The sequence below is a fragment of the Pieris brassicae genome, chromosome 4 (genome assembly GCF_905147105.1).
Source record: "Pieris brassicae chromosome 4, ilPieBrab1.1, whole genome shotgun sequence".
Lineage (NCBI taxonomy): Eukaryota > Metazoa > Arthropoda > Insecta > Lepidoptera > Pieridae > Pieris > Pieris brassicae.
Genome location: NC_059668.1, coordinates 3,110,242 through 3,129,387, shown reverse-complemented (window position 1 = coordinate 3,129,387; position 19,146 = coordinate 3,110,242). Strand labels below are relative to the sequence as shown.

Below are 19,146 nucleotides of genomic sequence, written 5' to 3'. Positions count from 1 at the left end.
GTCTAATTATTTATAATAGGTACAATGCATCAAGTATGCGTATATAGTTCAATACTATATTATGTTGTACTAGAAAGTTTTATTATATAGAACAATCCGACGGCAAATAGGTCTATATAAAAAAAACATTTGTTCCATCTTATGTAATACTGATAATTTTACCTCGATTTATTTAGTGAGATCAATTTATAATAATATTGCTACGAAACCTGCAAGGTGACAAAAAATGCGATACGAAGCGCTGATGCCATATTTATTACGTAACTGAAGGACTTTCTTAGAAGACTTACATAGAAAGACTGGACTCATTTATCTAATATTAACCTATCTTGTAAAGAAAAATAAGTTTTATACATGAAAATCCAGACTTTCCGGAAACATGGAAACGCTTATAACATCAGATAAGTAAGATCGTAATTAAAAGAATAATCGATTCCTTTCACAATGGTCTTTGACAACTGAGACCTAAAATAGGTAGTTGAAACTTAATAAAAATCGAGAAAACAATAAAATTACAGCGCAATAAAAGAGCGAATGTGCCGAGCATAGCTGGCGTCATATTAAATTCTTCCGAAAACATAAAAATGATTTTCGATCGTAAAACTATAATTTACAGACGTAAAATGCGCTGAGTTATACCTACTTGCGTTTTAACAATAGGTACCCGTATTCCTACAACTTAAATAAAACCGATTCTCTCTAATCACTTCTTACTTAACTGTTGAGTGTACGATTGAAATAGTGATTAGATAATTTCTGTTTTAATTCATGATTGATCGCTATGGAAATCAACGCGAGCAAAACGGACAATTTAAACATTTTTCCACCAGTACCACCATTGAGACCAGATACCCCGGGCAATATTTAATTCCGCCCGAAATCGAATCAGTGACAATACTAATAAATAATCTTAATCCACTAAAGTTACGTAAATTTCACTTATACTACCTAATTAAGTTTATAAGATTGAAGGTAAAAGACGCAGCGATGTGAAAAGTGATTATTACGTTTAACCGAGTGGACTTGCGTTCTGTAAACACGTGTTTTAATCAAGCCTGTTGCTTCACATCCGTTTGCTGCGGCCAGCGCTCGCTCTGCAAAGAAAACTTTGCATGCGTTTTATTACGACTGATACGGATCCGCCGCAGGGCTTAATTTCGACGTCCACGCACACGGTCTAATAGTTTTAACTGTACTAACGCGAAAAATATTGCTTATACGCTTTGAAGTTTGTTCATTGGTAGTTTTAAGAATTAAATAATAACAGCATGACGCTTGGTTCGATCTGGAAAATATGTAATGAATTGTCAATAATTTTGAAAAATTTGACAGGTAAAAAAACTAAAGCTTTAGGGAATAAGTGAAAAAATCTCTGTCCAACCATTTTTGTTTCAATCCGCTTATAGGCAACAAGATAAACCTCCGAGTATTTTTATACAATTTCATTGGGGCAAAATAGGAATACGTTAAAATAAATCGCGGGTAAAGATGCCTAAAGCGCTGTTAGGGGAACTTCATTCGATTAAAGCCTGTATACAGAAATTATCAAACGAAACGCACCGACAGCTCAGCGGGCCGTGAGGAGCTCTACATTAATAGTTTTTGTTCCACAACTCTCTTGTTCCGCTCGGAACAGGTTGAATTCGGACTTTTTCTTTGTATTCACCAGCTGTTCCTCACCTCTAGTTTTGAAACTATGTTTAGGAATTTGTCGTACATCGAAAAAAGCCTTTGACTAAGCGCGGATTGTCTTATATTTCGTATATTTTCGACAGCTTTTATCTGAAATTCGGTAATAAAAGGAACAATCAAATATGGATTTGCCAATGGTATTTGCCCAAACACGAATATAGGAAACTATTGTAATACGCATTCCGATCGTCAATATCAGTAATGACAGTTGATTAGCGCTCAGTGTAAATTACTGAATAATCACAGTACGTGTGAACTTTCTATTACATACAAACCCACAATCGACGCGTGCATTGATTGTAAATTGGACTAGAAGAGCGAATTGATCTATCATCGGTTCAAATATCGTATTTCAACGTTCAAATCGGATTTTCTAATACAAAGCAAAGCGAGTTATTGGTCGGAATTACACAATCTCACTTACAATAGGTACTTGCATACATATTACGAAGGTTAACATTAAGAAAACACTTTTTGAACGGATTAAAGCTATGTATTATTATTAAAAACTTATACTTATTTACATAATTCTAAATTTTAAATTTTTTCCCGACGTTTCGCGTGCTTTTCAGTTTTTCAGCTTTTCAGTTAGAAGTTTTTAATAATAATACATAGCTTTAATGTAAACATAGCATAATAATAAACATAGCTAAATATAGTAAAAGCTTTTTTAACAAAAGACAATACTAAGGTTAACATTTTTTATATTAATGATATAATTTCGTTTCTAATTAGTTAATACTAACCACAAATTACTACCTATAATAAAATAATAATAATAATAATAAAATGCAGTGTAAACTCTATATAACGACACTAAAGGAACTGTGCATTTTATGGCGTTACAGAGAATTTGTCATTAAATTCAGAAAAGAAAAACGTATAGATAATCTATGACTCCTTCTTCTTAGGCATGGTCAACAACAGTCTACACGTGCAAGCAATCCCAATTTGTAAACAAAATAACGGATTTCTTATAAAGTTCGTATGCATGATGCCGACAGTCGAGTTTATTGCGGGCTAGGATAATCAAGCGACAAAAGAACGAACGAAAGAACGAAGAACAAATTTTAACAAATTAAAAAGTACTTTATTACTCAATATTTGTGGTTATTGAGAGTGAGTGCAATGTTATCTAGAGTGTATCTTTGTATGGATGACAAGCTAAACCAACCGAAGCAAATTGATATCGTCGGTAAAACGCGGAGTTTACACTGTAAATGTAGTGTGCAAATATGCGAACCTTAATCCTTCTGCCGTGCACTCGAAACCTTTGCAGCAATGGATCAGTCTTTATAGGCTGCTCGTACGGTGAAGAAAAACACTGAAAACCAGGATTCATAAGACCAAATTAATTTTAAACGTGTATCTAAAACAACAGTGTTAGCCTAGTTGCTTCAATGTGCGACTCTCATCCCTGAGGTCGTAGGTTCGATCCCCGGCTGTGCACCAATGAATTTTCTTTCTGTGCGCATTTAACATTCGCTCGAATGGTGAAGGAAAACATCGTAAGGAAACCAGCTTGCCTTAGATCCACAAAGTCGACGGCATTCATCAGACACCAGAGGCTAATCACCTATTTGCCTATCGGCTAAAGAAATGATCATGAAGCAGATAACGAAATCTAAGGCCCCGACCTAAAAAGGTTGAAGCGGCACTGTTTTTTTATCTAAAACAACAATGAAATAAAACTAGCCCATATCCTGTTTAAGACATTGCCGTGTTGTCTAATTAATAATCTTGTTTTGTTAATATTAATATTGAAAAAAAAAATATACGACAATCAACCGAACTTTTAATATCACAATCCACAATCAGTTATTATATAGCCGCCATTTTTAAAATGAAAATTGATAGAATTAAAAGCTTCGATTGCGCCATCATTAGCAGGTATTTAGCCTTTTCCGGATTGCGGTTTTCAGTTAATTTGCCGAGTGCATTTCATCTGTGTCCTCTGCTCGCTGTTTGGAATATGTTTTATTTATTATTTATGAAATTAATACCATCGCAAAAACAGCGTTCTCGATGCATCGGAGTAGTGTGACCGCAATCTTTATTGCATTAGTGGATCAGTTAACCTGCCATTTATCGATGATGTTCAACCAAATGTTTTATGCTCATGTATTGAAGCATATAGGTGAGTTTAATAGGCAATATGTATGCCTAAGTAATGCGATATCAAACCAAATTGGTTCTTTTGCAATGTGCTTTTTAGATATTATATTAGGGGCCTTGATTTTTATAAGGATTTAACATCGTGGCAACTATGGAAGTAATTCGTACTTAAAACGTAACATAAAATGTTGGTTATGTTACGTAACTTTAGTTAAGTTACATATAAATATTTTAAGTAGTAGACGCGTAAACAATTATCGTACGCTTCAAGCCAATATTGAGCCCTGTAGTTTATACCAGACTTATAAATTGTATTTTAACATTCCAATAACAAAAATGTCATTTAGATTTATGAACCCTTAGATTTTTCTTTCTTCTTTTCGTTAAAAGCTCATGTTTTAAACCATTAAAGTCAGTTTACCCCTAATCTGAGGCCCGAGTCTCACAGAATGCCCTTGCGCTAGTCGCGGGAAAAACGCCCATTCAGGCCGACCTACGCTGACCAAAACTGGCCAAGGCCTGGCTTAACGCAAACAGCAAGAACATATCCATTTAAATATATCCATAGAACAACCGCCACCGAACTTAATTGGCGCTACAACCTTTTTAGTTATAGGCCTCAGATCTCAATCGAACCTACGACCACAGGGTTGAAAACCGAACACTGAAGACACTAGGTCAACAATGCTCAAGCTAGCCGATACCGATACATGTTTGTGTATATAAAGCCTGTTAACAAAGCTTTTATACGTTTTGCATTAATATTAATAAATAGTTTAACTTTAATTCACTTTGAAATTGCCTTTTAAAGATGGGAAATAAAATTTTCTGAAATTAAATTCACTTCGCACGTAAGTATCTTCACAATATCTTTTAATATATTTCCGGGAAACGAGTAATTTGAGTAACTTTAAAAACGTCATATCCCGAGTTTATCACATGTGAATATTATGACATAACGGCAAGTTTTATTGCATTGCGGACAGACCAGCCCAGGGATTAGGTGCCGGAATATATCTCACTTTAATATCAGAACTGTTCTCGAGAAATATTTCCATAGTCTAATGTGTTCATAAGGAAACATATTTATTTAGTTGATCGGGTTTTAAACGTAAATTTACAATTATGTTATCAATCAAAAAATATCAAGTTACATAGATTTTTATAATTCACGTAAATCAAAGGCAAAAAATGCCTACATAACATTGTGAATCAGAATTTGTTTAAGACCATTGGTTTAAATAACACATTGTTTAATACGTATATTATTTTTGGCTTCCTGAAAGTTTGTTCTTAAATAAGAAAGTCTATAAACACAAAATCAATCGATGTTCTACCTACATTAAAAATTATAGTAAAACTCATATTATTATTTTTAGCAAAAATGTGACTAAGGTAATCTTAAACAAAACTTATTGAATGGGTTTAAATGTAAACATATTACATTATATTAACTTACTATCGACTGTCTTCAGTCAACGAAAGACAAAAAATCGCGATCAAAACCATTTAATTTTTATTTTAAATTATAATTAATTACTTCACGTTTAGTCGTTATAAAAACCTAGAACGTGTGTTCCTAGGAACCAAGAAAGATTTTTAAGATGAAAAGGAATAAAATTAGTCACAATAGATCGCCGCTTGAGCAAGAAATTAGCTGCCAATTGCATCGAACACACTATTATAAGTTGGATTATTGTTTTGTTCGATGTTTTTAGAACTCGTGTGAAGTTGGATTAACTGCGTTGTTAATACACGTTCACTAGCCCGAGCTTTTATTTTTGTTCCTTTAATTTACTCTGTTTTGTTCGTTTGAATAAAATGGGTATGAATTTATTATTTGAAACAATTAGGTGGTGGATAATATTTTGTAGTTTAAGTAGTATCTATATATAGGCTTGAATAAAGTGGATATTGATTTTCCTGTAAAATATATATTATTTATGATTTTTTTAAATTAGGTTTACAAATTGCATAAAATACAATTCATATGCCTGTTTGAAGATTTCTTGCAACGGGACATATTTTTAATACTGTTCATTTCATTGTTGTCACAATAATTGGGAATCAAGACGAGTTGTTTTTTTAGCCACTAAGTAAGATAAAGGTCATGTAGGTAATATGACTTAAGAATTAAGTTACGAAATAAAGAATTCGTTATAAATATGTAAAAGTAGTCTAGGAAACTCAAACTTGATATTTCTCAATTCGAGAACGTGTTACATCCGAAAATGTCTCCGCTGTCGATACAGCTTGAACATGACATGGAAAGATTGAAGTGGAGCTCAATTTATGTCACTTAGTCTACTGTGACTTAGAAAATCTTACACCAATTTGAAGTCAAAGATTTTAAAGATAAAACTGTTTTTTTTATATCAGGGAAATGCCAACAAATATATTGAACAGCTGGACTTGACTGATTTTTTGCTAATAAATATAGCTTAACGTCTAAAACTTCGTCTAACGTTGCACGAACATAGTATTGCTTAATTCGGGCCGTTTAATAAAAATAAGCATAATTAAAAGTTTTTCACAAACCCAATAATTTCCTAAGACCATTAACTTTTAAGCTCCTAAGAAGCTTAAATTCTCACATGTGGCTTTTTTATTAGTAATAGTTCGCAAACAAACATCTCAATCCAGTGTACGTATTGTTTAGATAGGCGAGGAAGACAAACATATTAGTATAGGTCGGTAAATCCTCAACAAACGAAACGCGGTGTGCGTGATCAGGCCGCCGTCCACGGGATCTGTCCAGCTACGCAGATTGCATAACCAGCAATTCATACCGCATTGCAACTCAAGGACTATTTACTATTTACCTACTACAAGGCTATGCTCGCCTGGTAGGATCGCGCTTTGGCAAGGGGCTATTTTATCGGGAAATAGTAAAATAATTTTATATTTCTTAAGTCGTCCAACCAATCTATTTATTCCATATTTATAACGCGTTTTGTTTCGTAAAAATTTATAGACGATAGATGAACCTTATCCTACATGAAAGGTTCCTTTTTACGTAATAATTAATATCCATCGCTCTACAACCTTTTTAGGCCAGACCTAATTCGATTTCTGTATCAGTTCCGTGATCATTTCTATATATGTATGTAGGCATACCTGTTTCCTCACGATGGTTTACATCATCGTACCATCCAGAGTTCAATTAATTGGCGTATAACCTTACGACTGACTTGAAACTACTAGGGTGCTCTATTTCCTTTAAATTTTCTTTTTTTTTCCACTAGCAAACAGGAGTAACAAACATTATCTTAAATTTGTGATAATTAAATTTTTCAATCACATTTCGATTCCAAAACGGCGTATACTGTATAATAATAAATGAAGAATATTTCTCGCGCACTAATGTCCATTTAATATAAAAATCACGTCCTCACGCTTCATTCTAGAATAATCTGTAAGCTGTACAATCAGAGTCCGGATAAACGTTAGTGAACATAAAAATGCACGTGTTTACGAACCCTGCAGGCCAATATCCGACAGACTGATTGCTTCTTTACTGTTACACGATAAAAAATTTATTAGACGACCGTAAAATGTACTGAGATGACTCGCGAGACCCCGTAGCCAATATATTTAAAACTACCCTGTAACTAACCATTATAATAGCCGTTCAAAATTAAAAGCCTGCTTTAAACCGCATCATGTTTTATTATTACAACTACAAAATTATGCGTATATGAGTGTATTGAATCAGTATGGCCCTGACGTTAAAGCGGTTACCTGACATTATCAACTAACGACTAAGAAAAGTATCAAAAAATAAAATTATCCTTTTCATTCAAGACTTCATAAACGTTATTGGATAAAAATTTTAAAGATAAAAAACGTTTAAACCATTATTATAACATTGTATCGTTAACAAGTTTTACAAAATAGATTGTTAAAGCTTTGAAATATCTAAAAATCAATTCACATTGAATATTGGAATCGCAACATCTATGCCGGTATAATTTCATAAGCGCATGCAAAAAATGCCCGCGCTTGGCTGAACAAATCGTCGAACTGTTCAAATCGTTTAGTAAACGCCGAATAGGTTGTGTACAAGTGAGGTACAACGATTTTAATCGAATGGAAACGGAACAAAGTGAAAATGTACACCTCAATTATTCCAACAGTTGCGTTTGGACAAATAGCCATCTGTCAACAAAACCGATAATAATGGTACACTAACTTGTTTTTACATATTTGTTTTATCTACATTTTTAAATATGAAAATTAATTTTTTAGCTTTTTTTAATAGCTTGTCTATTTAAGTATATTAAAACTTATTGATATATGAGAGTCAAAAATCGCTAGGCGTTGATTTCATGCGAAACAAGATTTTTGCCGATATATAATGAGATTAAAAGTATCTATAAATGAACTTTTACAACTTTTCTAAATTGGTTAAAAAGTATATCAGTACCAAATAGAAAAGTAACTTATAATTCAAACTTTAATTTCATCGCAAAATCTGTAAATAGGTGCCTAATATAGGTATATTCTTAAATAGGCAGTTAACTTAGTCACCCACGTCACTTTATTTAGCTTTAATTACTTCTTATAAAATTTTCTGAAAACATATAAGTGCCGGTATGTTATAATTACTCGACTCGACAGGTTATTTGCAAGACGGATTGAAAGAGAACTTGCACTTACATAAGTTTATTAATAAATCAAAGGATTATGATTTAAATAAACTTATTTAAGGCCTTGTAGGGGCTTTTGCTTGTGGGCTTTCATTTAAATTATGTTGTGAAAAACATTATATCTACTTCAGGCTTCGCAAGTCGGTTTCATTACAACTAAACTATTCAAAAGTATTTATTTCGGAGGAACACGCACACATTGACTTTTTACATGAAAAAATAAATTAAACCTGCACCACATTATGTAAACTGTGAGCATGATAAAAAATTTAATGAAAAAGCTAATTAAAAGCTGCCGTTTCTGTTAATATCGGTCTGTATTATTGAGCTCATAAAAACAACTCAATAAAACATAAAGCTTTGGTCCGCGCCGTTTGGTTGGCCTCGACTCGAGTCTTCTCCAATAAAATACAAATAGAGTCGATTGAAATGCAGGACGGAGCCGGGTGTTTACTTGATGCTGCTCGGTGCCGGCCAACGATAACCAAGATTGCCTTTTTGGTTCACAGTTACTTGTAAAAATGTCACCGTGCCAATTAGATGGCTGAATTACATGTTTTTCTACAAATAGTAATTCAGCCGAGTGCTTTACTTTAGTGCTTAATTATAAATGGTTTTATTTAGATTCTATTCAGAGACATTTCAAATAACGTAAAATGTTTTAGTTACATTTTAAAATCTCCGGAGAACTTATCTCATTTTTTCCCTATTTTTGATGCTTCGTAACGGATGTTTGAGTTTTGAATATCACGAGTGAATAATCACCTGTATATTATGACTTATTTTAGAATCATTAATCACTAAACTGTCACGCACAAAGCTAATATTAATGATGCGTTTCAAATTTTCGCCACGAATTAAACCACGCTCGGCTTTGTTTTGCCGTGATACGATAGTTAAAGGAGTTATGGTCAATTATGGTAACTTAATTAAATTGCTCTGGAGCTCCAGTCTAGATATCGACATTAAACCGAATGCCCAATCGGAATTCAATTACCTTGTGTTAGAAGTGACGGACGGTGAAATGTATCTTTATTTTTGTAAGTAATTTATAATTAATATTTATGTACAATATTTTCTAAATATTTTTAATAAGGACTAATTATTTACAGGCTTAGTGGTATTGTCATGTAAAATTTCAACAACCTTGCAAAAAAATATTAAAAATTCTGATATAGAGACTTTAATTGAGCAATTAGATAATAATAATGGAAGTATAGAATCGACGACATCAAATACTCCGGGAAACAGTTCGAGGATTATTTATTTTAAATCAGTGACAGAACCTAAAATATTTAAAGGACAACCGAGTAATGTCGAGAATATGAAGGAAGATAATGAATCTCTTGACTTTGTTTATGATGATACATATGATAATGAGCTGCCTAATTTTAGAAGGAGTGAACATAATAGGTCTCTAAATAAAATAGACACATTACAAAACTTAGAAAAACAAGTTAAATCTAAAGCGGAATTGCAAGCCGCTGGAAGTCACATTTCAAATACAAAAACACCTCTCAGCGGAGGAAGTATTTTACCAAACTTTGTTATAGATCAAATTGTTTACGAAGAAAGTGAAAGTAATACTAACTTCAAAAGTACAATTGAAGAACTAGAAAAAAAAATCACCAGCCACAATGAAAAGGAAAGATACAAATTCTCACGTCTGTTTCAAGAGATAAAAAATCTCTACAACGAATTAGACGAATTGAAAAAAGTACAAGAGCAACTAAATAGAACTCAGGAAATTCTTACACGTAAGGACAATTCAGCAAATGAGCGGTCGGGTAATGCATTGAATTTGCCCACACCAAAATGTTGTTTGAAGACGAATAATCCAGTTAGATATCCAATGCAGCATCACAAACATGCAAACCCATTTGTGAACCAATTGCCAATTATTAATAACTACCCCAAAACGTTCTCTCTACCAAACTTACCTTATTTACGAACAATACCCAAACGCTTTTCATCAAATTTTAATAATAATCAGGGGTTCGTACATCACATCCCATTGTTTAAATACTTTCATTAGAATTTACTCAAACATTCGCTTTTTGTTCCCAAGTGTTAATTGGGTCGTACTTTTGTCGCGGTTACGTAGTTAGGCATCAGTCACTGGCAGCTAGTTAGCAAGTTGTGATCGTGAAACACAAAGAAGCTATTCACAATTGAGTCTAACTAGTGAGCATCGAGTAAACATGATCAAACCGACGTCCAAACTGCGCTTAAAGATCTAGTTAGCTGCGGAAACAATGCGTGCCTGCGTTCACAGCTGGTTGATTGTTGCTCAAGATCACATGTTCTATTCGAATTTTACTTTTACTAATTAAAAACTAGTGTAGTAGATATATATAAATTTACCGAAAAGTTAACTTGTAGATTATGTACAAACAAATCATAAAAGAGGGAACTACTAGACAGGTTTTCGGCAAATAAAGTATGCGTCGTTTGGAGCAATACCTAGGCATATGTTTCTAATGACACGGCATTCTAAACACTCCTTTATTTATTACAGTACATTTAAGAGAATTTAAATACTTCTTATTGCTACTTTTAAAACCAGCAGCCAGACAATTACAGATAAAAAAGACACAAAACATCGTACAAAATTAAAAGATGGATGGAACAACAGAACTCCGCGTAGGGGTCCATTAATATGAACTTCACACTTCCACGAGTAATTCTCAAACGGCTATTATCAGAACCGTGTTAATCTCTGCTAGGAGCTTTCAATAGCGTTTCGCATATAGAAAAGTTTTGCGAAAATGTTTGAAACTTCTCGACTGAGTGAAGTTGATGTGTTAATGTGTTTCTCATTGTATCATGCATTAAATACTTAGTTGCCGTTAAAAGTGTATTAAGTAGGGTTTGGATTACCTTTTAAACTCTATTTACTTTCGTGTGGGTTGGTTTAGGAAAGTTTTTCAATGTTACGAAGTTCATAATTTTTTTTTCATATTCTTAAATATATATAAGCTAGTTAAATAGTTTTTAATTTGTATCAAATATATTGTTTATAAGTAACGTAATATGAAGCTCAGAACGAAATTTAATGTTTATCCTTATTACTTGTGTTACTTGGTCAATAATATTACTGATAATGTAATGTAATGATAATTTTTAGATTTTTAAAAACATTAAAATTTTAATTGTATGAATTAGTTTAGTAAGTAGTAGTTTTTTTTGTTTGCAACAAATTGCTATCCGTATTATAACCACTTTTAGGCAACGATGTTATAAATATGTATTTTCATACCATAGTATTCGTTACGAAAATAAGCTTAAAATGAAAATTTGTTTACTATAGATACACGGGTTCGGTCCTTACAATTTAATTTAAAACGCAATGAGGAAAAATGAAGCAGTTCTCTCTCGCTCTTTTTATTCTAGACATGCATTAGTCTCTTATTAGCTCGAGGAGTTTGTATAATAATGGTATCTAATCCTGGCGGGAAACAAAGTAAACACGTCCTGATGTAGCTTTAAGAAACTCATTCAAATCCAATTTATTTTCCATTTCCCCACTTCATGAAAACTTAAATATGCTCGCCAGGTAAACCACTTTGAAAGCAATCCTTTGATCATGGTTATCTCTTTATACGAAACTGTATCAAAATTTGATACATAATTTCTATTCACTTTTCTGCGGAAACTTGCTATACTATGTGGGTTAATGAATAAAAATTCTATTATTCTACGTTCTGTCTACACTAACGCGGATTATAAGTCGAATCATTTTAAATGTCTTATCCTGAAACGGAGATCAAAGCTTTATTATCCTTTCAAAATCAGTTACTTTTCTTTATGAAGTCAAATATGTTACACACGTGTTGCACACGATGAAAATGTAAATGCATTCGAAAGACGCCATTCTTATATGCAAATATTCACTTGTTAAACTACAAATTAATCCATACTATATATATTAAAAAATACATATACAAGATATATTTAGATAATACGTAATATAATAGTTATAAAATACTTACTTTACATGTATAGAACTGTGGTATCTGAGGGATACGACCTCCAATTGTTTCAAGAAAGACCCACTAGAACCGGTGTCCATGGGCTGCGATGATAGCCCCTGCCTCATCTTATAAAAAATATGGATCGTTTCAAATTTATATTATGTAGTTTTTTAGTGTGGAACTAAATAATTCAGTAACCAAGAAACATGCACATTTCATTTTATCCAAATTATACGCTGTCTGTTTACTAAGAAGTCTTCATTTAGCTACAAGTTTATACACAGGAACAATAAGTGATCAGCGAGATAAAGCAAATTGTTTGTTCTTATCTCATTTCTCCGATACACCGTATTGAGTTTCACGGGCAAGTTAATAAGAATTCAAACGAATGAACTTACAAATGCACGCTTATACTCGTTAATGATACCCGGAAGGCACGTTGCTTTTGTGAGGCATCTTTGATTAAATATTTTTTATAAAGATTTAATTTAACAACACATTATTTTGAAACAAAAAAGATGGAACTTTTGAAAGTTAGAAGTTTTAGTTTTAAGAGCGTTCAATTGATAAAGCGATTTCATCTAAGTAAAAGAATAAATATTTGGGTTGAATTGCGTTTGCATAATTTTTATTAGATTTTGTTCTTTCTGACAAACGATTTAAATTAGCAACAAGACAAACCAAGTCACGTGCATAGAGTCGATACTTTACTATAAAATATTCAAACCTGTCTAGCATTACCAATTACGTAATTTCGTAAATAGAATATTAGAACGAATTGTGAAACTACATTCGTATACAGTCAACATCTTTTCATGGAAACAAAACCCACAGAGTTAATTAAGAAAATGAAATATGAATCGAAAGAAAATGTTAAATAATTATCTGGAATGTATACAAATCTTAATAAAAATACAGAAGTGCTCTCATTCACGACAGGCGTCGATGCACGCAAGGTAGCTCTTCAAAGTTTACGGATTGTGCATGAGACAGGAATTAACTTATAAAAGATCTTCGACTCACTCGCCACATGCAGTTTCTTATAGAGCAAAATATTAACACGCTACCTATTTATTTGAAAAGCTATCGCGAAGTTTTGTACAATTTTGCATACTGACAATTTCTTAACTTCATCTTTGACTCACTTGAAAACGTGTAGTGCAGACGTTTCACTACATTTTCTTTTAAAACTTCCTCATACTTAGAAGTTTTTGCAACTTAGGGAAATTTATTAATTAGAATATATAATAATGGTTAGGTACTGTGTATTAGTATATATATATAGTATTTTCAAATAAACCATTTTTAACACAGAAAATTTTAAGATTGTATTTGTGTAAACCATGTAGGTTTTAGATCTCCCTGACCTGGACATTAAGTAATCATACAACAACATAGCAACTATATTAAGAGTACCATCCGTATCTTTTCGACATCCAACGTTCCTGACAACTGGGCTAATTTTAAGGCAGTTTTACCGCGCACCTATGTCGACATAAGAGGAAATGTACCAATTCTTAAAAGGCCGGCAACGCACTTGCGAGCTTTATGCCGAGCCTTATGCCGATGATTATGTCCATGGGCATATAACTTAACTTCAGATGAGCCTCCTGCCTATTATAACTGCATATAAAAACGCATTTCAATGCATTTATAGCGAATCATTTTGATGGACACAAAAACACTTAATAGGACAGTTACTAAGACGTAACAATGTGTGTTTGTCTACTCTTTTCTATTAATCTGTTTTAAATATCATATCCCAGAAAGCTACTCCATTTTGATAATCGCGGTCTATTTATTCATAAATGAACTGTCTAAATATATTTTATTTTAATATAAATATTGTTAAAACTACGTCTCAAAGCTTTTTTATTGTTTCAAAAATATTTATTGATTATATAACAAAAAATAAACAATGTAGAGAAAAAATAAGCAGTCTAATTAAGATATATTCACGTCAACAAAATTTAATTTTTAAATAATATTATGAAAAATGATTACTGCTTATTCAACTCTTACTTCTCTCTTCTTCAAACAACAATATTTCACATTATACTATTTTAATAAATAACTCTGTAAAAAGATTAAACCCGCTTTGCAATTGAATTAAATTGATTGTCAGATGTTCTGGAGATTGGTCGTTGGGCGAATAGTATTTTTTGCTCCAATCACTTACCTATTTAACAATTTATTAAGTGACAATTTAGTTTCGTTTTATTCCGCTTTTGCTGAATTGCCGGTTTTATTAATTATCCAGATTTGTGTAAACCTTGTAACTAATGAGAAGCCTACTAAACCCGTTGTATTATCGGGTATGTTTCGTAAACCGTACATCCTTGACTAAAATAATTAATTAGTTTTGTTTCATCTATAATTAATGTGTTCATTTTATTAATTAAATTCCATGAGTTTGCCGACTCAACTCTGAGGTTGTCCGTTCAGATTACGGAGGTGGATTCATGGATAATATCACCAATATATTTATGTGCAAATGTATACGGAAATATATTATTTCAATTCAAATATATAGAAACAAAGAGACCCCGAAAGTCATATAGGGTTGTAGCGCCACTTGATTATTATGTATTACACCAAGGCGTAGTCGTAAAACTGGATTCTATTCCACTCCTTCGAAAAATTCAATTTCTTGTAAAAAGTACATCTTACCGTAATAAAAAATCATCAACATATCAGATGAAAATATTATTTCCCTATGTCCCAATTAGTTTTTCGATTTCCTTTACTAGGATTCGAATGCTACGGTGAGAATATTAAGCGTTTATTTCTAAGCTATTCAAGACCTCGAAGTGACCTGTCAGTCAAGCCAGTGTTCATAGCCTGTCATTAGATACTAGTGACCGTGATTGCCAATGGACGCCGTACATGACACTTCATAACTCACCTGCAAGCTTATGTAGAATAATTATTTAGTATGGACATGTTAACGAAGATGATAATAGACATGCACAATAAATATATAATAATAACCTATCAGACACACTTTTAGAGTTCGTTTTTCGTATAAAAGTATATCACGATTATATGGATTTGACTACGTAGTAAACTATGTAATGTACGTCTCTTGCTGACAATTTTTGCTAAAGCTGTAATGAAAATGAATAATAGAATGTTAGTGACCCAATGTTTTATTCTCATGGACTTTTTAATATTTTGGTCACCTCGCTAGTTCACCTTAACTTCATCATTCATATATTTTTCTAAATTAATAATTGATTTTTTTGTCATTCTAGCAAGTTTATTAGTCTTGATTATATCTTTAGTATAAAATTATCGCTTCCAAATTTTAATTGATAAGACTTTTTTTGGTGAAATTCTAAAATACAATTCAAATTAAAGCCTATAATTTTCTAAGTAAATGTGATTTATACAAAGAATAATAAATATATATGTTGAAATTATTACACAAATATAGGCTCTTCTAAGTAATACAATTTTTCCCTTACAAACCACCTGAAGTCAGTACTGGAATCCCTGAATATAGGCAGATAATATTAAAATTTAAAGCCAAAATATTAGTCTTCTTCAGAGTTTCCAAGAAAAAGGAACAGTTCAAAACGCTTGTTATTTTTAAGGTTAAACATACAGAGGGTTGAGAGTTACGCTTGTTTTACAACACTTTTAAACAAGCCACTTACCGCTTGCGGGCTTGCGGCTGGCTGAAAGAATGCATACTGGTTTATGTTTGTGGTCTCACAGACTATTTTGAACGAAATAATTAAAACTTTTTACGATCACCTCTTCGAGTACCGTGTAAAAGTCCGACAATGAAACGGTAGAATACTGAAATTACTCGCGTTTAGTGAATTGAAGTATAAACAACTGAATTTAATGTAGATCGATAATTTTCAACGAGTTTCGTATAAAAAATCATAATGAGGTAGACTAAACATATACTTGTATCTGTCTAGTATAAAACTAAGAATGATTGTTTTTTAGGAATATATATTATTAAATAAATTGTAGATAACAATTTTATATTTATAATATATTTCTAAAGTGGTGGTCCATGGGCAGCTGACTTTAATGGCTATTCTGTAGATTTGTTTGCCCATCTATCATATCATATAAAATATAGAGATTATGTCTTGGAAAGTCAACTAAAAGTCGAAACAAAATGATTATGAATGAATTATGACACCCTTCCTAGCTTTTGAGCTAGTAGTTAAGGGCCGGCAACGAAATCGCGAGTCCTCTAGCATTGATAGTGTCCATGGGCGGTATCACTTAACATCAGATGAGACTCCTGCCCGTTTGCCCCTGTTCTGTAAGAAAAAAGAGTGCTCCTTACAAAAAGGGGAGCTTAAGGTTGACTGTAGCGGAATACATGACATTTCACTTCTCCGTCAAATAGCCTCTCTTCATCAACTCCACTCCTAACTTCACGTCGATAAGACCTGTTAAGACGTAATACCTGTGACAGTAGTGAGTCAAGCAGAGAATATTACATAGCCGAGTACCAGTACCGAAACATTAATATATTTTTATTTACAGAAATACATACATTATCCTTACCTATGCCAATACGATGATGTCGAGAAAAACTAAAATAAAATTAAAAAAAACATAATATACACAATATCGCTACTGTAAATTCACTCTGCGAACACATAAATAGGCCGATAGTATCGGAGACGCAACATCTTTGATAACAGGGATGTGGTAAGACTGGCTCTTGGTTGCTCTTCGCCGTCGCACTTCAAAGGTACAATGATCCATCGACCATCGACTTCATGGAGCACACTACCCGCCGCAAGACTTTAAGTACGTAGAAGGCCAACTGTAACTGTAAGTCCCGTCTGTTTTCCAATTTATTGTACCCCACCATCCCTAAGATGAATAATGGTAGATACATTAAAGGTAGTAATAGACGCCATATAGATAACACAATACACTTATGAACATTAGCAAAGGAATACATAATAAATGCTTCTAATTTTACATTAACATGATGACAGTTCTCAAATCAAGGTAGAAGAATGGAAGAGAGGAACTGGCAATAAACTCCGCCACTCTTTTTAATCTTCAAGTTTTTTGTTTTACACAACGTTTGTAAGAATTCGCAAACCATGTGGTGTAAACCACGTTCCACATGACTTCTTAAGTCATTAATCGTTAATTAATAATAATAAAATAAATTAAAAACAAAGATTTGTCCTCTATCAGCAGGAAGCATGGTGAAATAGGAGCACACACTCACATTCTCATGGAAACATCACGGAACTACGTAGTCGAAATAACTAACATCACCGCATACACGAATTCAAGTCCGACCAGTCACCGCAAGTAGCACTCGTTCACGAGTATGACGCATAGCCAGCCATCGGCCCCCTCGCCATATATTTGGGGTAGAGGCAACCCGACGTATGGATGCCGCCACAAGCAATAACATTTAAGCGAGCCTGACGATCCTTGATATGTGAACTTGGCTACATAAGAAAATCATAACATTAATTAAAAAATCATTTATCGTGATTTTCCAGCAATCTGGAAAGTAACCGTTATTTAGGCATAGATTGAACAAATAGGATAAGGTTCTCGGCAAATATAGATCGGCAGTCTCTCATAATATATGCTGGTATACCGACTGGGCCTACCGAGCACTTCGGTTTTAGACTGACAAGCGCATCTCTTACTTACGTGCCACTCCCGGTACCCGCTGCCATCGCCTTCTCCACATTCAACTGCGCGGTCTCTCTACTGTTGACTGACTAAAAATACGCGACAATCCGTATCTAATCGAACCTCACCATTTTATTAAATACAATTTTGATGTGCAGAATTACTATTCCCCGCCTTTATATAATAATGCCAATAAGACTTAGGATTGGTTTGGTTATTAAATTATTATGTATTCAAACGCAAGCTAAATAATATTTAATTTAATTTTATAGAATTAATATGATATTTCTTGTGTAATATCGCTTTTAGCTGCAGGTTACTTATAGATTCCTTAGTAGGTATACCAATCAGGATAGCAATATTTACGATAAGTAAAATGTATGATTTACCAGGCTTTAACTGGTTTTAGGGACACAATTATTAATAACCTCAATAAAAATACTATAAAAATAATTTAAGGCCCCGTCTGGGTCACGCGTGTCGAAAACAGCACTCCAACCGGCCAATGCTATTAAGGAATATAATGTATGAAAATTAGCTTTATAAAAATTCCTTTTTTATAATTAAATGTGGGTGCCAGGAGGATTTTTGGTTTATCCTACCAAACCTATTATATGAAGTTACGATTACCACATAAACAAATTTGTTAATTTATCATTCAATAATGAACATCTAATTTGAGGGCGTTTCGCAAAGCTAAAAAGGAAGGAAACATTTCTGATATCTTCACAACAAAATAAAACCAAATCTTAAAATAATAATTAGAAAAAACATACCCCTCAAAACAGTTATTTCCGAAATAATTCAAAATTATACATCACACCAATACAATTTATGTCTTAAAAACACGGCAATCACCGCCTGTGCCTCTCGTTTTCTCTCTACCCTCATTCTATTATAACATAATTTCAATTTAATAATTTTTGATGAGGGTATATTTTTTCATTTTATGACACATATTTCATTTATTAGTTGAGTCATTGTTGAGATTTACTCGGGTTACGTTAGACACATTTTTATTTTGATATATACTTTTTTTTAATTATAATTAATAATAGTTACGTCCACTATTT

At 32.8% G+C, this 19,146-nt stretch overlaps 1 protein-coding gene across 1 annotated transcript; it reads left to right on the top strand.

Annotated features, from left to right (window-relative positions):
* Positions 1-9,288: 9,288 nt before the first annotated feature.
* Positions 9,289-13,663, top strand: LOC123708319. Its single transcript, XM_045658988.1, has 2 exons — positions 9,289-9,496; positions 9,569-13,663. The coding sequence occupies exons 1-2, from the start codon at positions 9,289-9,291 to the stop codon at positions 10,489-10,491; spliced, it is 1,131 nt and encodes a 376-aa protein (XP_045514944.1). The 3' UTR covers positions 10,492-13,663.
* The last annotated feature ends 5,483 nt before the right edge of the window (positions 13,664-19,146 follow it).